Here is a 21,292-nt window from a genome sequence, read left to right as displayed (position 1 = left end):
CTCATTACATTGGACCAGGTCCAAGGTTGCTTGCCCCCTTGTCGAATCAGTTACATACTGCTCAAGAAATCCATCCCTAATACACTCAATAAACTCTTCCTCAAGGCTGCCCTGCCCAATTTGATTTGTCCAGTTAATATGATAGTTAAAATCCCCCATAATTATAGCTGTTCCCTTATTACATTCCCCGACTACTTCCTGATTAATACTTCTTCCAGCAGAGTTGCATCTATTAGGAGGCCTATATACTACGCCCACGAGTGTTTTTTTCCCCTTATTATTCCTTATCTCTACCCAAACTGTTTCATTATCCTGATCCTTTGTCCCAATATCATTACTCAGTATTACAGTGATTCCTTCCTTTATTAACATAGCCACCGCATCTCCCCTTCCTTCCTGCCTGTCCTTCCTGATTGTTAAATACCCTGGCATATATAATTCCCAGTCGTTGTCACCCTGCAGCCATGTTTCTGTAATGGCCACAAGATCATACCCATACGTCCTTATTTGTGCCGATAACTCGTCCATTTTGTTACGAATGCTACGTGCATTCAGATAAAGAACTTACAAATATCATTTGTGACACTTAGTTCCTGCTTTTTCCTTTTTTAACACTTTACCTTTTACTCCATACCTTCTGTCCCTTCCTGACACGCTTTCCTCTGTCTCCCTGCTCAGGTTCCCAACCCCCTGCCTAAGCTTTGATGCTGGGTTATTCACCTTACGCCTTCTAGTTTTTATTTTATCTGTCGTGCCTAAAGTATACTTTTTTTCCGCTGCTCTACGCTTTTAGCTCTCACTTGTTCTTGAACATCTGTTTGTACTATTTGTATTGTAGATTTCCCCTGGCTCTTCCCCTCTCTTGCTGCTCTCAATTTTATTACTTTCTGACTCCCAGCTCAGGTTCCCATCCCCCTGCCACTCTAGTTTAAACCTTCCCCAACAGCACGAGCAAACACCCCCGCGAGGACATTGGTCCCGGACCTGCTCGGGTGTAACCCGTCACGCTTGTACAGGTCCCACCTTCCCCAGGACCGGTCTCAATGTCCCAGGAATCTAAATCCCTCCCTCCTACACCATCCCTGCAGCCACGCATTCATCCTGTCTATTCTCCTGTTCCTATACTCACTGCACATGGCACCGGTAGTAATCCTGAGATCACAACCTTTGAAGTCCTGCTTTTTAATTTATCTCCTAACTCCTTAAATTCACCTTGCAGGACCTCATCCCTTTTTTTTACCTATGTCGTTGGTACCAATAAGTGCACGGCTACTGGCTGTTCACCCTCCCCCTCCAGAATGCCCTGCAGCCGCTCCGTGACATCCTTGACCCTAGCACCAGGGAGGCAACATACCATCCTGGAGTCACGTTTGCGGCCGCAGAAACGCCTATCTGTTCCCCTTACAATTGAATCCCCTATCACTTTCGCCCTGCCACTCTTCTTCCTCCCTTCCTGTGCAGCAGAGCCACCCGTGGTGCCCAGAACCTGGCTCTTGCTGCATTCCCCTGAAAAGCCATCTCTCCCAACAGTATCTAATGCAGAATATCTGTTTAAGAGGTAGATGGCCCCAGGGGACTCCTGCTCTACCTGCATAGTCCTTTTACTCTGCCTGGCGGTCACCCATTTCCATTCTGCCTGCGTAATCTTTACCTGCGGTGTGACCACCTCACTGAACGTGCTATCCATGATAGTCTCAGCATCGCGAATGCTCAACACTTCCTGAGAGTGTAACGGGGCTCAGAGAAGGGAAGGGGCAGTCAGAGTGTATCAGAGAGTATATTGAGATCTCACAGAGGGGAAGGGCTGCCAGAGGGTATCAGAGAATGTCAGGACGCTCAGGGCGTATCAGTGGGTGAGGGGCACTCAGCAGGTATCAGAGGGTGTCAAGGGCGCTGACAAGGTTCAAAGAGGATAATGGACTCTCTGAGGGAATCAGCAAGATAAGGAACTCAGGAAGAATCAAAGATGGTAAGGTGGGCTCAGGAGGTATCAGTGATGCGAATGGATCCAGAGTTGGTATCTTCTAAATATTACACTTCCTAACCATCAACATTTTTAATAACAGCAAAAATGAAGCCTATTGAAACGGTATCTGCCGTGTCCCATGTGGAAGGAATGAGAAGATAGTATCGGGACCGACTGGATATTTGGCAACGCTCACGGTTTCCTTTCACACAGCTCAGTGTTGTGTCTGTTTATATAACTGGATTTCTTGAACTGGAGATAAGAGGTTGCACTTTGAACCTTTCATCACCCACTGTGAAAAATAGAACACAAAACGCCCAATCTGTGGTTTAAACCCACGACCCTGAGATTAGCAATTTCGTGCTTTACCGACTGAGCTAGCCGGGCCAGCGGCAGGGCTCCTTCTCATCCTATTATTGCAGAGAGGCAGGTGGTGACGTTGCTGTTGGGGTTCAGTTTGTTGGACAATCCCAAGGTGGCTGAATCTGAACATCCGCTTTTCATTCTCGAGTCAGTCTGATGCCTTTTACCAGTCGTCCAGCCCCGCGCTCAGCAGGAGAGGAACATTGGGACAGGAGAAGTCCATTCAGCCCCTCGAACCTGTTGTCCCATTCAATTAGATCATGAGATGATCAGTAATTCATCTCTGTTTCGCCGGCTTGGCCTCATATCCCTTGGTAACCGAACCGGAAAACGATCGATCAATATCAGACTTCAAATTATGAATTGAGCCACAATCCACATCCTTTGGCATGAGAGAGTTCCAGCTTTCGGCCATATTTTGTTCGCTAAAGTGATTCCTGATTTCTTGCCTGATTAGTCCAGCTCCAATTTAATTTTGGATTCGGCCAACAGAGAGGGAGAAAAAGGCCGACTTTACCGGAGATTGATCCTTTAACGATCTCTCACAAATCAACTGAAAACTGTCGGAATGTGAATACCATTTCACTTTTCCAAAATAAAGGGAATGTTATTCAATGTGGAAACATTCTGGTGTGTCTCACTGCAGAAATATCCATGTTAGAGTGAACGAATCTCGCCTGCAACCTTCGAAACATGTCTGTCAGAATGTATTCCCATTTCCTTCAAGCCAATCTCGTTTTTTTGGATATTTTTCAGACGCCTCTTATCCGACCGCAGATCAAATGGTGGAAAATCAGAAGCACTCTGCTGGCAATGTTTCTGGTACATTTTCTTGGAGACAAGAAACACATTGGAACCCTTGAATTGTGAGTCAATGAGTGTTAATGTGGAAGGTATTCCAGCGTCCCCGGGTCGGCTCAAACTACCAACCTTTCAGTAAACAGCCGAACACGCTAACCAATGGCGCCACAGGGACAAAACGTTACATCTGCTGAAGGACGAATTCACCGATCGAAAATTTCAGGTCGCCACGCTCAATATAACAGCTGTCTGACGATCAGTTTACTTTTCCACCTGTGAAAATATGTGCTGTATTATTTCTGAACATTAAACTCACCTTGCCATTAAACACCTGTATGTTGAAAGACTCAGTCCCCTCGTGGTAGAGAGGGTTGATTTTTTTGAGCTGTGATTCGCCATTCTATATTCCAGTAATAGTCAGGTTTGCTGCAAATGAGATGAGATGAAATGTGCAGGTCCCACGAGCAGGTCTCTGAAACTACACGGTGTGTGCAATGTTGTCGCTTGCACTGACAGTGAAGCGGACGGCAGTTTTCACTATTTCACCAGTAACTATAATGTCAAGAAAAAATGTGGCCGAAAAATACTAAATTTTATCGCTATGACACTGGGTCAGAGTAAAGTTCAGTTAATGTGATTGCCGAGTGGCGAGAGGGTGGATTTGGAACTCCTGTGCGGTTGCGCTGCGCATTGTCCAGATCTGCTTGGAGCGATATTCACTTCAATTCATCACTTACAGGGACAGTTTGATTCAAAGTTTATTTTCCCTGGTGCTTGGTGAGATTTCAAAAATAAAGGCGATCCATACCGACCCCAAACTCGTCACTTACACACTGACAGTTACAAGGCCGTCACACTCTTCACTTCAGTGAGATAAAAGCGGAGAGCGATTTCACGGTCGATTGCAATGGCGAACAAAACTCATTCAAAGAAAGTGCAGGTCATTGAGGTGCCTTTAAAGTCCTGAATGTTTGCACTGAACTTCTTCCCAAAGCGTTTGAGATAGAGGTGGAGCGATTTGGGGACATATTTTCCCTCTTTGCGAAAGGTTCATCCGCAGTTCAAGATCAAAAGTCGAGGGCAGAATGAAACGATTGGCTGAAATTTGAGAACTAGAGAAGCAGACTTTACAGCAAGGTTCTGCTTATTGAGAGAATCAGATGAAACATTCATTCCGGAACGAGCCAGAATCCTATTAGCTCTGAAAGCAACGGTTTCCCCGTGTTTTGAACACGCAGCCTTCTGGTGGCGCAATAAGTAATGTAGATAGAAGCAGAAAATGGAAAAGTGGGAATTGATAGATTAAGTGAGTGGGCACAACTGCGGCAAATAGAGTTCAATGTGGAGGAGAGCGAAGTTATGCACTTTAAATCTAAGAAAGATAAATCACAGTAATTTTTAAATGCTGAGAAACGAGGAACTGTGGAGGAGCAGAGAGATTTAGGGGTCTAAGTACAGAAATCCCTGCAGGTACAAAAATTAATTAAACAGCCTGATGTGCCGTTAGTACGTCTGGTTAACTCATTTGCAAATAGAATACCGTAATATCATGATAATGGATTCGATTCTTGTAATTTACTTTATTTATTTCGGGTTTTTGTAACTTTCAAAATCGAAGTTTTACAAAAAAATCCACAGACAAATTCACGAGGACAGTTTATTGAATAACATTCATTGCAACTTTGCCCCCGGGCCGGAGAAACACATCTTTCTTTTTATTTTTCTTTCTCCGGTTTGCAGATAAACGTTGAACTCGCGGCCTGTTCCCATTAATGATCATCAGCAGCAACAGACAGACAGAGCGGTTCTGACCACCCCGAGATGTGGAGAAAGGCATCAGTTTAGGACAAATGCATCAAATCAAATAGTCACCCGGCACCGAGAGAGAAAAAAACAAGAGAAAAAGGCAGAAGATAACAGAGAAATAAAAACCAAATACAGACGATATAATTATTTCCCATCCTTGATGTCTCTCTATTCAATTCCCTATCCTTCAGTGGCGGTTATCAAATTTCATTGTAAATAAATCCGAGAATCGAAGCAAGAAAGAAGAAATTAAACAACCGAAAACTGCCAGAAGTCGGGATTGAACCAAAGACATTTAGATTTTTAGTCTAACGCTCTCACCAACTGCGCTATTTCGGCCTCATATCAAAGCTTCTTCTTTATGTCATTGTCTTGGAAGAAAATATAACCCCAGGAGGCATTGCCCCTCCTGTTCATTCCGTAATTCATATAAAACTTCGCACCCATGTGTACACAACCACAGTTCATATATAAAGATCGCACTCATATATACACCCCCGCAGTTCATATACAAACATCACACTCAAATAGAAATACCCATAGTTCATGCATTCAGATCGCACTCATATATACACACCCACAGTTCATATGTGAACATCACACTCATATATACACTACCACAATTTATAAGACAACAGCGCACTCTTACTACACACCCACTTAATATCTACCCACAGTCCTGTTTATCGTCATTACTGAACTCTGAACACTGAAAGTTTAACTGTTTTCCAGATACTGTCCGTCCTGTTTTGCATTTTCAGCGTTAAATTTGCTGAATTCCGGCAAAGGGGGCGTGATATCGGCCCTGCCGGTGATGCTGCTTCTGACGGATTTCTCGGTGCCCAGGAGCTGGCAGGGATTGGAAAGCTCTTGTGTCACACGAAGTGTCTGAAAGACATATGAAAGTCATCAGTGCGGCACTTATACCTCGTGCTGCAATGTTTGCGAGCCTGACATCAACTGAAAAGGCGGCTTGTTGGAAAAACGTTGTGGTCTCAGTTTCTTTCTGCACAGAACTGAACATAAATTATTCAAAATGCAATGTTTTCGTTGCTGCTTCACCATAAACAATATCTTATTCTAAATTTTCGCTCATTGGTTCCTCAGCGTCAGAGGGAGAATTGTCTAAAACCCCTCATTTATTTCATTCTTCATTCAGAATCAGCCCACGGATTGACACAGAGAGATAAACACAGCGAGAGATACAGAGTATCGGTCAACACCGCGGGAGATACAGAGTTTCGGTAAACACAGCGACAGATACAGAGTATCGGTAAACACAGCGAGAGATACAGAGTATCGGTAAACAAAGCGAGAGATACAGAGTGTCGGTAAACACAGCGAGAGATACAGAGTATCGGTAAACACAGCGAGAGATACAGAGTATCGGTAAACACAGCGAGAGATACAGAGTATCGGTAAACACAGCGAAATGGACAAGTGTTTTATGGATGGGATGTTCAGTGTTTGTGCAACAATATCAAAATTAAATTTGATGCATTAACGAGCTTTTTTTCTGTTACTTTCCATTTACAAATAATACCAAACATCTCACCTGCTATTGCAACAGCGTAGAACGGAGGAACCACATGGCAATACAAATAAGTGGATGCATTTTGGAACACGCCAATTGTACCTTCAACTCCGGTCGAAATATTCACAAGCAAAAGGATTGTTTGATCTCGGTGAGACTCGAATTAACAACCTCGCCATTTACCGATCCTGTATTGTTATATAAGGACCGCGCACTAATCGATTGCGCCGCTAGAGCCCGGTCGCTCTGATCACCTGTCCCACTCTGCTGGAAAGAATATTAAGGTAAGAGGCCCTTACCTGTGGAAACGTGTCCAGTCACTGTGATGAAACTAATATCTGCACTTTCACTTTCAGCTTCTTTCACATCCTCTGCTCGATCGCACTGCAATCGTGCTTTCTGCGAACAGGTCAAAATGCACATTGCCAGAAATTCTATCAGTAGTAGGATTTGACCCCAGCGATTGGATTTATTGTCTTAAAGCAGTGAATTCCGTTCGCACAACGCCTCACCAGTCTTTCACGTTTTGTTTAATGCCCAAATAAATAAATTGGAGCTAATTTACGCCGTGCTGGGGTTGAGAATGCCTACGTAGTGCCCCTTTTAATGAAAATGCCTATATAGTCAGTTTTCAGTCGATAGTAAAATGCCTAAGTGGCAAAGTAGAAGACGTAGTAATATGATTAAGCAAGGGTTAATTAGAATCCTGCCTGCGAAGGGTTGGAACAATGGGCCCCTTCAAGGCTAATAGTGGTGTGAGTAGCTTGTCAGATGTAGAGGTCTGCTTATGCTCATCGGTTAGGGAGTCTGGTGTAGGGGTCTCTGTACAGCTCAGTGATCAATAGAAATAATGAGCTGAGCGAAGCCGTAAATATCTCAAGTTAGTAGATAAGGATGTGGGATGAACAGGAGAAGCATTCCAAGCTTGGAGATGAGGACACATCCATCTATATCTGTTACTGTGGTGTGATCAGCCAAATTTAATATCTGTGATTGGCCTGCAATCATGTAACCCAGCATGGCCAACCTATGCCCGGCTTATGATTGGTGTTGACCCTTGTGTTAACAATGTTCCAACCCCTATTGATCTGTATAAACGTGTGCATTTCTGTATGTGTTCTTGTCTTGCTCTGTCAGAATCGACAAGGCTCTATCAGGAGTCAAAATCGAAGCTGCAGACCAAGTCCTGCTAATAAAGTTGTGTTGAACTTCAAAGGTGTATTCGACTCAGTGTTTGCTGAACCAGACTGAGGGGTGAAAGAATCCAGTTCATCAGGGTTGTTCTCCTTAGAGCAGAGAAGGTTCAGAGGAGATTTGATTGAAGTGTTCAAAGTCATGAAGGGTTCAGATAAAGTTAGTGAAGAGAAGCTGTTCCCATTGGCGGAAGTGTCGACATGGACCCGATGGGCCGAATGCCCTCCTTCCGTACTGTAACCATTCTAGGATTCAAAGAAACAGAAACTAAATATCTCAAGCTGCCGAAACCCGAGATCTTTAGACCTTTAGTCAAACTGAGCTATTTCCACCCCACTGTTAATTGATCTTTGTGTCCTTATGTTGGAACAACATAAAACCCCAGGGGGAATTGCCCCTCCCGATCATTCCGCACAGTTCATATATGAACATCGCACTCATATATAAACACCCATCGTTCATATATAAACATCGCACTCATATATACTCATGCACAGTTCATATATATGATGTGGAGATGCCGGTGATGGACTGGGGTTGACAAATGTAAAGAATCTTACAACACCAGGTTATAGTCCAACAATTTTGGACTATAGCCTGGTGTTGTAAGATTCTTTACAGTTCATATTTAAACATCACACTCATATATACTCACCCACCGTTCATATATAAACATTGCATTCATATATATACACTCATCGTTCATATATACACATTGCACTCATAGAAGCTCACCCACGGTTCATATATAAACATCGCACTCATCTATACACACCCATAGTTCATATATAAATATCGCACTCATATATACAAACCCATAGTTCATAAATAAACATCGCACTAATATATACACTCCCACAGTTTCTAAAACAACAGCGCACTCCTAATCCACACCCAGTTTATATGTATCCAAAGGCCTGTTTATGGTTCTCACCAAAGTCTGAACACTGAAAGTTTAACTGTTTTCCAGATACTCTCCGTCCTACTTTGTATTTTCAGCATCGGATTTCCCGCAGACCGGCAAAGGGAGCGGAATAGCGGTCTTGCCGGTGAATGCTGCTTTTAACGAACGTCTCGGCGTCCTGGAGCTCGCGGGGATTGAAAAGCTCTTGTGTCACACGAAGTGTCTGAACGGCCCGGATACACATGAAGATCATCAGCGCGGTGCCTCCACCTCGTGCTGCAATGTTCGTGTGTCTGACATCAACTTTAAAGGCGGCTTGTTGGAAAAGGTTGTGGTCACAGTTTCTTTTTGTAATTGAACCTAAATCTTTCAAGATGGAATGTTTTCTTTGCTGCTTCACCATAAACAATATCTTATCAGGAAATTTGATTCTTCGTTCCCCAGTGTCAGAGATAAAATTTCACAAACCCGAACCAGGAAGGAGTCGAACCTACAATCTTCTGATCTGTAGTCAGACGCGTTATCCATTGCGCAACTGGCCCATCTGGTGATGATTGATGTGTTTTATTTCATTTTTCATTCAGAATCAACCGACAGGTTGACACAGAGATAAACACAGCGAAATGGAGAAGAGAAATCGAAACGAACCAAACGGCCTCAAACTCCAACACACAGTGGCGAGTATCTGACAGGTATCAGTGAGAGCAGATGGTGATTTTGCAGCTTGATTTGGCTCCGTGGCTTCGCTGCTCAAAGTGCCTGTTTCGTCGGGTCCTTTATTGTCTAAAGCCTCCTCTGTGATATTTACCCAATTTGTGAGTTAAGCAACAAAATAACATTTAACAAAATGATATTTGTATTAGTTTCGGAGTCAACAAGGAAAGGATTCCAGAACTGCAGTGCGGAAGTGCTCCTTCATTGTACAGACGGACCTCTCATACAATGTCTCCGAAACACGTTTCGAGGATACTGTTCCAGAGGGCTGATTTTACAAACTACTTTAGTTACAACCAGCAACCCATCTCCATTAAAAGTTACGAAGCGAAACTCGTTTCAGAGCAGTTTTCGCTGTTCAGCATTTGTAAAATTAGCAGAAACTCATTTTGAACACATCTTAGTATTAATGAGAATATCAGGCAAATGACAATTGAGATGGAACCGTCTCTTACAATAAGTACGAAGTATAATCGATTACAAAGTGAAAAAGCCAATCCAATCTCTCAGCCTCTTTGTCTGTCACTTTCTCGGTGAGTGAACGTAAACCAGCAGAAGAAGCTAAAACAAAGAACCGAACAGTTTTGTTTGTTTTCTTTTCCTTCGGGCGAGTACAGTTGAAGAGAATGATTTCTGTTTCCTGCTGGACAAATAACTAGAATGAGCAGTGTATCTGGTTCCCATGGTTACCCAGTGAAACATCCACGTTTATATCTCACATTGACACTGATACCTTCCTTCCTCACTAATTATAGGAAACTTTTGGTAAGGTTCAATCACACTTCAGAAGTCCAGAAGCAAAAAGGAAGGTGGACACCTCATGGTGACGTCACCTACAGGCGAGAGAGGTTTGCAGATTTACCTGGAGCTGTAAATGTATAAACTCCTTCTAATGTACAAACTCCCCTCACCAACAGTAATTCAATTCTAACTGATCTGAGACTTTGGGCATTTATGGTGATTATGCTTTGTGGAGTTAAGCAGCAGTAAAATCCGTTGTGTGTTATATACATAGCCGTTCAGTCAATCTTAAACATTGTCATCCGACCTACCATGAGCAATGCCACACGGGATATGTTAGGTTACGGACAATTCTGCCTCCAGCAATTCTTCTCTCGGTCACACATCCGGCATCACCTCTCGGTCTCATACTGCAGAGTCACGCCTGAATATAACCACATTTCTGCTTCAGACGTTTACCTGAAGATCAACAAATCACAAGTCAAGAAGAAGGGAACAAACAAATCAAATATTTAAGAACGTTAACAGATAGAAAATTCACCATAAATGACTGAGAAAAAATGAAGCAAACGGATCAAGATGAATAATTAGCAAAAGGTAACAATTAAAGAAAGGAGAAGTGGAACCGATCAAATCGCTCAAAATAGTTATTGACAAATCTTTTTGGTTTTCATCTTAGTTTCTCCGTTAAGTTGGGGACGTACATCTGGAAAGATTTTTCGTACCATCATAAAGACAATTAGAATAAAATTTTTCACAAAGAAGGCCTTAATCTTACTTATACGATAGCGTGTTATGTGTTTGTAAAATCTGCAATTGTTCTACCATTCTTTAAGTTTAGCGAGATGCTCTGAATATATGTTCTACATTGAAACGGAAGTGGATTAATAAAATAAAATGAAGAAATTTGTTTAAGAGCATGAAGAGCTGACTTTCCATGTTGGATATCGCGATATATTTATTTACGCAACTGTCATTTGTGAAATGATGGAATGTATTTATTTCGATATCTGTACGGGTAAGGAAATCCCCATTGGATCATTTCCAGGAACCAATCAAGTACTTAAATTAGTTTATCAAACCCAAAACACCCTTTGGGATTTGCCGATTGAAAATTTGAATGGAAATCGCGACCATCACAAAGCATTGGATCAAATATACCCGCTGAGGTTTCGGGGTTGTTACTGATTTATTTCTATCACTGAGTAACCTATTTTACACAGGGTGAAGCTACAAATCGAATGATAATGGTTTGGGTTGGAGAAGGAACAGATGAAAGTATCAAATTTAATTACACTGATTCCACAAACACTGCAAACCACATCCTTTAAACATTGTTAGCTGTTTCTACATAAAATTGGAGAGGGTGTGAACAGAAAGTAACAGAAAAAAAAGCTCATTAATGCATCAAATTTAATTTTGATATTGTTGCACAAACACTCAACATTCCATCCCTAAAACACTGTCCCGATCTAAAATCAGTCGGCAGGACCCTGAGCCACGGTGAAAATGCTGTAATTTCAACCTGGTTCAAAACACACAGCCTTCTGACGTGGAGTCAGACACGACTGTTCTTGTACCAGGCCCGCAAATAAGCGGCTGGAGCAGGATCCATTGGATGGCGATCGGTGCAGACTGCCGCCGCGGCTCTCGGAATGTGAGAGGCGGAAGCAGCAGCAGTCAGACGGCCTCAACCACAGCACAGTATCCCTGCTCTCCTTCACATTGCATCACTGACTCTGTGGCGCAATGGATAGCGTGTTAGACTTCTACTTAGTGGTTGGAGGAGATATTCATAAGGGTGTGGGTTCGAGTCCCACCAGAGTTGGATTTTAGTTCAGGGATCGGGAACTGGGAAGTGAAATTTTGCAGCAAAACCACAACAGGATCATTCATGTTCGTCAAGGATGTGAAACTGCCCCCGACACTTCATCTTACACAAGTGGCTCCAGTCACACCCGAATTCATGATTCTTAAACCACTCTGTGCTGGATTGGCGAAACACTGTCAAGAAGGAGACTCAACATCGGCTCAGACCGAAAGTCAATTTGCTCGACTTCCGGCTCTGTCAGACTGCACGTTCCTTCAGACAGGTTTCGAACTGACACTTCCCTCAAGACCATAGGATGGAAGCCATCAGGTCCAGGGGATTTATTCGCCTTGAGTCCCATTAATTTACTGAGTACCAATTCCTTAGTGATTTTAATCGTATTTAGCTCCTCCCCCCCTCCCCCCAGAGCCCCCTGTTTGTCCAGTGTTGGGATATTCCTCGTGTCCTCTACCGGAAAGACTGAAACAAAATATTTGTTCAGCATTTTTGCCATCTCCATGTTTCCCACCATTAATTTCCCGGTCTCATTCTCTAAAGGACCTACGTTTGCCTTAGCCACCCTTTTTCTTTTTATATAACTGTAGAAAGTCTTGCTATCTGTTTTTATATTTTTTGCTAATTTATTTTCATAATCTATCTTCCCTTTCTTAATCAATCCTTTAGTTACTTTTTGCTGTCTTTTGAAGACTTCCCAATCTACTATCCTCCCACTAAGTTTGGCTACCTTATATGTCCTTGTTTTTAGTCGGATACTATCCTTAATTTCTTTATTTAGCCACGGATGGCTGCCATTTCTTTTTTCCTCAGTGGAATATATATTTTTTCAAAGTTGTAAAATAACTCCTTAAATGAACACCACTGTTCATGTACCGTTTTACACTTTAAACTATTTTCCCAGTGCACTTTAATCAATTCCGCTCTCATACCATCATAGTCTCCTTTATTCAAGCTCAGTACGCTTGTTTGAGAACCAACCTTCTCACCCTCTAATTGGATATGGAATGTAACCATGTTATGGTCACTCATTCCAAGGGGATCCTTAACTAGGACATTATTAATTAATCCTGGCTCATTCATTTTAATACCGTGAGTATTAATGTTATCAACAAGCCTCTTGTCCGGCATCTCACCAAGCACCTTTTCACAATCCATCCACACAACATTCCCTTTATCAATGGACTTGAGTTATCTCAAATAATCCATGCTGGCTGTTCTTAATTAATGTGTTTTTCTAACAAATGTTGAAATGTTTGCTCCACCTCATCTGGTTTCATCTGTTTCAAGCCACAACGGGAAGGTCGAGTTTTCTCTTGGAGCTTAAGATAAATTAACTTTTAAAAATGATGCTTCAGACGATGAGGGATATCTGGGCTTAGACCCGCCCATTCAGTGCCGCAACACCAGCCCCTCAAGCACTGCGATTGGTTGGAGGACCAACTGGCCGCTCATCCCTCCAGTCAATTTATCATAAGACCATAAGACCATAGAGATAGAAGCAGGAATAGGTCATTCGGCCCCTTGAGCTTGCTCAGCCATTTAATGAGATCATGGCTGATCTGATTTTTACCTCAACTCCACTTTTCCGCCAGTTCCCCATATCCTTTAACTCCCTTGCTGATCAAAACTTTGTCAATGACTCATCCTCCATAGTTTTTTGGGTAAAGAATTCCAAAGATTCACGGCCCTCTGGGAGAAGAAATTTCTCCTCATTTCCATCTTAAACGGGCGACCCTTTATTCTGAGACTATGTCCCCGAGTTTTAGATTCCCTCATGAGGGGTAACATCCTCTCAGCATCTACTCTATCGAGTCAGATCAGAATCTTGTATCTTTCAATAAGATCTCCTCTCCTTCTTCGAAACTCCAATGAGTATAGACCCAGCCTGTTCAATCTTTCGTCATAAGACAACCTTTCCATACCCGGAATCAACCGAGTGAACCTTCTCTGAACTGCCTCCAATGCAAGTATGTCCTTCCTTAAATAAGGGCACCAGAACTGTACGCAGTACTCCAGATGTGGCCTCAGCAGCACCTTGTACAGTTGTAGCATGACTTCCCTGCTTTTATACTCCATCCCCCTAGAAATAAACGCCAATATTCTGTTTGCCTTCCGGATTACCTGCTGCACCTTTTTGTTGACTTTTTGTGTTTCATGCAAGAGGACCGCCAGATCATAGAGTCATAGAGTCATAGAGTTATACAGCACGGATAGAGGCCCTTCGGCCCATCGTGTCCGCGCCGGCCATCAAGCCCTGTCTAATCTAATCCCATATTCCAGCATTTGGTCCGTAGCCTTGTATGCTATGGCATTTCAAGTGCTCATCCAAATGCTTCTTGAATGTTGTGATGGTTCCTGCCTCCACAACCCTTTCAGGCAGTGAGTTCCAGACTCCAACCACCCTCTGGGTGAAAAAATTCTTTCTCAAATCCCCTCTAAACCTCCCGCCTTTTACCTTGAATCTATGCCCCCTTGTTATAGAACCCTCAACGAAGGGAAAAAGCTCCTTAGTATCCATCCTATCTGTGCCCCTCATAATTTTGTACACCTCAATCATGTCACCCCTCAGCCTCCTCTGCTCCAAGGAAAACAAACCCAATCTTCCCAGTCTCTCTTCATAGATGAAGCGCTCCAGCCCTGGTTACATCCTGGTGAATCTCCTCTGCACCCTCTCCAAAGCGATCACAACCTTCCTGTAGTGTGGCGACCAGAACTGCACACACTACTCCAGCTGTGGCCTAACCAGTGTTTTATACAGCTCCATCATAACCTCCTTGCTCTTATATTCTATGCCTCGGCTAATAAAGGCAAGTATCCCATATGCCTTCTTTACCACCTTATCTACCTGTTCCGCTGCCTTCAGGGATCTGTGAACTTGCACACCAAGATCCCTCTGACACTCTGTCTTACCTAGGGTCCTCCCATTCATTGTGTATTCCCTTGCCTTGTTAGTCCCTCCAAAGTGCATCACCTCGCACTTTTCCGGGTTAAATTCCATTTGCCACTGTTCCGCTCATCTGACCATCCCATTTATACCGTCCTGCAGACTGAGGCTATCCTCCTCGCTATTTACCACCCTACCAATCTTTGTATCATCAGCGAACTTACTGATCATACCTTTTACATTCATATCCAAGTCATTAATGTAGACCACAAACAGCAAGGGACCCAGCACCGATCCCTGTGGTACCCCACTGGCCACAGGCTTCCAGTCACAAAAACAACCTTCGACCATCACCCTCTGCCTTCTGCCACTAAGCACTTTGGAGTATTTCTCCATTAAAATAATATTTTGCTTTTTATTTTTTCCTCCCAAAGTGGATGAATTCACATTTTCCCACATTATATTCCATCTGCCAAATTTTTGCCCATTCGCTTAACCTGTCAGCATACCTTCGCAACTTGCTTTTCCACCGATCTTTGTGTCATCAGCAAATTTGGCCACAAGACACTTTGTTCCTTCATCCAAGTCATTGATATATATTGGAAATAGTTGAGGCCCCAGCACTGATCCCTGCGGCACCCCACTAGTTATTGGAAATTCCTATAAATTTACGCTCCTCCCATTGGTGCGGAACTCTCCTTAATCACCAGGGCGGGGTTTATGGTGAGACTGGCAAACTGAGGTGCAGTTGGAAAATAAACCTTAATTGAACCCGTCAGTTGCAATATTTAATAAAACAAATTTAATAAAAGTTACCGAAAAAAATATTTTCTGGAGTTCACCAAAGTGGGGGGTGGGTGGGCGCGTCAACGCTGTGTGTTTGTGCCGGTTAAAATGGCACCAAGGGCTGGGGTTTCAGTTTATTTTCTGATCCTTGGTCCAAACGCGCTCTTCCTGCTTCCAATCGATTTCCTTTTCGGCCAGATATTAAGACCATCAATGGCGGCTGCAACACCCAGCATGCAGCACGGTACAGATTGTGCCCTATCTGAAACGGTAGAGCACAGCGCGCAGGCGCAGACTGACTCATTATCGGGAAGTGTGTCCTGAGCATGCGCGGTCAGTCGAGGCTGCGGGAGGAGCGCGTTCGGTGCAGGTCAGAGGATCGGAGCAAGAGGATCAATAAACCCCGGGGCCCGGGTCCGTGCTCAGGCCCAGGCTCAGGCTTCACAAACCCCGAGTGCGGCCCCAGACCCGAATATAAAACAGTGAACATCATTCCCCCCTAACGACCCGCCGGTTTCCGGTTTCCCCCGTTTCGCTCCGACCCAACTCTCAACAAAAGGCCGCGGCCTGGCGCATGCGCGTTGTAAACTGGGAATTCTCAGGGAGCGTCTGTAAATGAAGGAGAAATGGTGATCGGTCAGGGAGCGTCTGTAAATGAAGGAGAAATGGTTATCGGTCAGGGAACGTCTGTAAATGAAGGAGAAATGGAGATCGGTGAGGGAGCGTCTTTAAATGAAGGAGAAATGGTGCTCTTTGTATCTTTCGTCATCCAGGGATCTCGAGCTTTGGAGGCCGTTCCATTCCTCCTCGTGGAAATCTGCCGACTCTCGACCCAAAGCAACTCCTCCTTGAACGCCTCCCATTATTCAATTACTGCTCTGCCTGCCAAATTTTGATCCCAATCCACCTGGACAAGATCCCTTTTTAACTCACTGAAATTATCCCTCCTCCATTTAAGTATTTTCACATTTGTTTGCTCCTTGTCCTTTTCCTAACTATTCTAACCCTAATTAGATTATGATCACTGCTGCCCCACTGAAACATGCTCCACCTGCCCCACTTCATTCTCCACACCCAGCCCACTGCTGTACTCACATTCACTCTCTCATACTCACTCTCTCACATTCACTCTCTCATACTCACTCTCTCACATTCACTCTCTCACGCTCACTCTCACATTCACATTCCCACATTCACCCTCTGTCACATTCACTCTCTCACGCTCTCTCACCCTTTTGCTCATGGTTTTGGGACACCGAAAGGTGATGCGATGGGTTTGGATTTCAGCACAGGGAGGAGGGACAGTGTGTGGGACGGGGATTTACATCTATGGAGGAACAAGAGAGGAAAGAATGTTCCATAGAAACTAGAATTGTCTGTTCTGAATTTATTTCCTCTATTTACAGTGATAACTTTTATAACCTCCTTTTACAGGGTATGAGAAGGGGAGGAATTGCAGAGGGAAACTCAAACCAAAGATCACGTCAAATTTGACAGTCACTCGATTCATCAGGATCTGAATATCATCGGCCTCTGTTCTGTCTGTGGGAGAAGATTTCAAACAACAGTGTCAGCGGAAAAGCACCGAGTGAGAGTGTTCCAGTGCACTGACTGTGGAAAGAGCTTTTGCCAGTTGCACAGCCTGAAAAATCACCGCACCATTCACAGCGGGGAGAAACCGTACACTTGTTCTGTGTGTGGGCGAGGCTTCGACTGATCGTTCAACCTGGAGAGACACAAGGACACCCGCACCACGGAGAAACCGTGGAAATGTGGGGATTGTGGGAAGGGATTCAATTACCCGTCAGAGCTGGAAACTCTTCGACACAGTCACACTGGGGAGAGGCCATTCACCTGCTCCATATGTAAGAAGAGATTCACTCAGTCATCCAACCTGCTGAGACACCAGCGAGTTCACACTGATGAGAGACCTTTTAAATGTTCTGACTGTGAGAGGAGCTTTAAAAGCAAAATTAATCTGCTGAGACATCAAAGCGCTCACACTGGGGAGAGGCCGTTCTCCTGTTCCTTGTATAAGAAAAGATTTACTCGATCATCCCACCTGATGGCACTCCAGCGAGTTCACACTGAGGAGAGGCCATTCTCCTGCTCGGTGTGTGGGAAGAGATTCACTCAGTCCTCCACCCTGCTGATACACCAGCGAGTTCACACTGAGGAGAGGCCGTTCTCCTGCTCTGTGTGTGGGAAGAGATTCACTCAGTCCTCCACCCTGCTGAGACACCAGCGAGTTCACACTGGGGAGAGGCCGTTCTCCTGCTCTGTGTGTGGGAAGAGATTCACTCAGTCATCCAACCTGCTGATACACCAGCGACTTCACTCAGATGAGAGACCATTTAAATGTTCCGTCTGTGAGAAGAGTTTTAAAAGCAAAATTAATCTGCTGACGCACAAACGCACTCACACTGGGGAGAGGCCATTCTCCTGCTCTGTGTGTAAGAAGAGATTTACTCGGTCATCCCACCTGCTGAGACACCAACGAGTTCACACTGGGGAGAGGCCGTTCTCTTGTTCTGTGTGTAAGAAGAGATTTAATCGTTCATACACCCTGCTGATACACCAGCGAGTTCACACTGATAAGAGACCTTTTAAATGTTCTGACTGTGAGATGAGGTTTCAAAGCAAAAGGAATCTGCTGACACACCAACGTACTCACCCTGGGGAGAGACTTTATCAATGTTCTGACTGTGAGAAGGGCTTTAAAAGCACAAATGATCTGCTGAAACACCAACAAACTCACACTGGGGAGAGACTGTTCACCTGCTCCGTGTGTGGGAAGGGATTCACTAATTCATCCCAACTTCTGAGACATCAACTTGTTCACACTATTGAGTGACCTTTTAATGCAGTGACTATGAGAAGAGCTTTAAAAGCAGAAATGAACTGCTGACACATCAACTCGCGCCCATTGGGGAGAGAATGTTCACCTGCTCCGTGTTTGGGAAGGGATTCACTCAGTCATCACGTGCTGAGACACCAGCGAGTTCACATATGACTGCAGGGGTTGGATTCTGCTGTTAATCCCATCCAGGACTGAACCATGTTCATTCTGACAGTTGGGGTTTGTTTCTGCTGATGTTAATAACACCTATAAGTGGGCTGGAGTTTAATTTTCTGGATACATGTTAAATAAATCAGCTTAGTTTCAAACACCTTGTTGTCGATTTTGGTCTTCAACACCTGAGTGTTTAGCATCACCTGACTGGAACTCAGAAAGGACAATCTGGGGGGAGGATCGTCCGGTGGGAACAGAACTTCAGCCTGGACACAGTCCTTCAGGGCCACACTGAGAGGGGCAAACGGCACTTTGGTCTTTCTTGTCTCTCTTTCCTGACAGCAAAGTCGCCGTGCGGTTTAATCTTGAGGCGTGTAAGAAATGTGTCCCAGCCGCTCCCTTTTATGGTTCAGGGCTCCTCGGAACGGAACAGAAGGGTCCTGTACAATGGTGTTTAAGAGTCAGGAAGAACAAGAATAATGTGTAAGGATTAACCCATCAACAGATATAATTTTGTATAATTATAATCAATAGTAGAAGTACAATGAAATGTACAATGAATCTATGAATCAATAAATGTAAACTGTACTGTGTATTAATATAGTATGAACCATGTAAGGTGTATTCAATAAGAAAGTGCTGGTGGGCCGAGAAGGATGCATGATGGTTATTATAGTCAAGTTTGCAGTTAAAACTAATAGGATGCTGACAACATTAAAGTGGGAAGTAACAGTCTGTGGGTAAATCAGAGGCACTAAGGGAGGATGTGCTGGAATAGCATAATGTCTAAAAGACGTAGATAACTGGGACTGAAGGTTAATTAAATCAAGGTGTCACACAGGCTTAGGCCTCTCTATCTCGAGCCTCGGCAAGCTAGTGAATAGAAGTCTGCTTATACAAATGGTTCTGTGAAGGCTGGCAATGTAAACTGTAAGATAAGGTTCTGTTAAGTCTGTAACAACAAGGCACGGATGGTACCAGGAGTTATGCTTGGAATGTAACTTCTGAAGGTTGAGAGACATGAATAATGGAAAGGCTGAGAGATGTGGATGTGATCGTGAACTTCCACATAGACTGAAAAAGCGGAGAAGGAGAGGCCTCAAAAGCTGAGTAAGGCGCACAAGATTCTGGCAAGGAAGAAGAGAACTCTTCAGTCAACAGATCACAGCGAGAGAGAGAGAGAGAGAGACCGCGCCGCAGTCACTTGGAGGGATACTTCCGAGGTTTCAAGGAACAGACTGTGACTTTTTCTTTTTTTTTTAAGTATCACCTTTTTTGTACTAATTGTGATGTGCTGAATAAATTTGTTTTGCCTTCAACCATAATACAAGTACCGTGGTGGTCTTGTTGTTATCAGGAACCAGTTCTTAGATTGGATTAGATTATAATCCTGAAAATAGTGGTTCAAATCCTACAATTGATGACTACGAAGAGACTATTTCTGACAACAGCCAAAACCTGGTATTAATGGATATAAGGTAACCAGAGAACCATAGAAAAGATATAGCACAGAAGGGGGCCATTCGGCCCAAAGTGTCCGTGTCGGCTTGAAGAACAACCAGGTGCCCATTCTAATCCCACATTCCTGCACCCGGTCCATATTCCTGCATCTTACAGCACTTTAGGTGCAGGTCCAGGTACTTCTTAAATGAGTTGAGGGTCCCTGCCTCTACCACCAATTCGGGCAGTGAATTCCATACACCCAGCACCCTCTGGGTAAAAAAGATTTTCCTCATGTCCCCTCTAATCCTCCTGCCAATCAGTTTCAATCTATGTCCTCTAGTTCTTGAACTCTCCGCTCGAGGAAACAGGTATTTCCTGTCTACTCTATCTGTGCCCCTCATAATTTTGTACACTATTTATATCACCCCATCCGCTTTGTTTGTAATACTCCTTGCATTGAAGTGTATGCCCTTTAACCCCTTCAAATTCCTGTGCTGAACACTATTTAACCTTTGCTTCTTTTGCCTTTCTGAGTCGCTAACTATGTAACTAACTGCATTTCTACTTCCCGTTTCCTGGTCTGCATTTGTCCTATCTGTACCTGCCCTTTGGTTCCCATCCCTCTGCGATACCAGTTTAAACCCTCCCCAACAGAACGAGCAAATGCCCCCGCGAGGATATTGGTCCCGGTTCTGCTTGGGTGCAACCCATCTCAGAAGGGGGGATGAATTAGTGAATCTCTTCCCACACACGGAGCAGGTGAACAGTCTCTCCCCAGTGTGAGTGCGTTGGTGTTTCAGCAGATCATTTGTGCTTTTAAAGCCCTCTCACAATCAAAACATTTAAAGGTCTCTCCCCAGTGTGAACTCGCTGGTGTGACAGAAGGTGGGATGACCAAGTAAATCTCTTCTTATACATGGCGCAAGAGAACGGCCTCTACCCAATGAGTGCGTTGGTGTGTCAGCAGATTCCTTTTGCTTTTAAACCTCTTCCCACAGTCGGAACATTAAAAGGTTTCTTATCAGTGTGAACTCGCTGGTGTGCCAGCAGGTGGGATGACTGAGTGAATCCCTTCCCACAAACGGAGCAGGTGAACGGCTTCTGCCCAGAGTGACCTCGCTCTTGTGACAGAAGGTGTGATGACCAAATGAATCTCTTCATACACACGGAGCAGATGAACGGCCTCTCCCCAGTGTGAGTGTGTTGATGTTCCAGCAGTTCGTTTGTGCTTTTAAATCTCTTCTCATAATCAGAACATTTAAAAGCTGTCTCCCCAGAGTGAACTCGCTGGTGCGTCAGCAGTTCAGATGAAATA

General features: G+C 44.0%; 1 protein-coding gene and 1 non-coding gene across 2 annotated transcripts; one reads left to right on the top strand and one right to left on the bottom strand.

The window, feature by feature from the left end:
- Positions 1-5,201: 5,201 nt before the first annotated feature.
- Positions 5,202-5,275, bottom strand: trnaf-aaa (transfer RNA phenylalanine (anticodon AAA)). Its single transcript has one exon. It is a non-coding gene; the product is annotated as a tRNA-Phe (tRNA).
- A 10,600-nt stretch (positions 5,276-15,875) lies between these two features.
- Positions 15,876-19,129, top strand: LOC137307146 (zinc finger protein 180-like). Its single transcript, XM_067976469.1, has 2 exons — positions 15,876-16,235; positions 16,956-19,129. The coding sequence occupies exon 2, from the start codon at positions 17,587-17,589 to the stop codon at positions 18,373-18,375; it is 789 nt and encodes a 262-aa protein (XP_067832570.1). The 5' UTR covers positions 15,876-16,235; positions 16,956-17,586; the 3' UTR covers positions 18,376-19,129.
- Positions 19,130-21,292: the final 2,163 nt, after the last annotated feature.

The sequence above is a fragment of the Heptranchias perlo genome, chromosome X (genome assembly GCF_035084215.1).
Source record: "Heptranchias perlo isolate sHepPer1 chromosome X, sHepPer1.hap1, whole genome shotgun sequence".
NCBI lineage: Eukaryota > Metazoa > Chordata > Chondrichthyes > Hexanchiformes > Hexanchidae > Heptranchias > Heptranchias perlo.
This window is presented reverse-complemented; position numbering and strand designations above follow the sequence as displayed.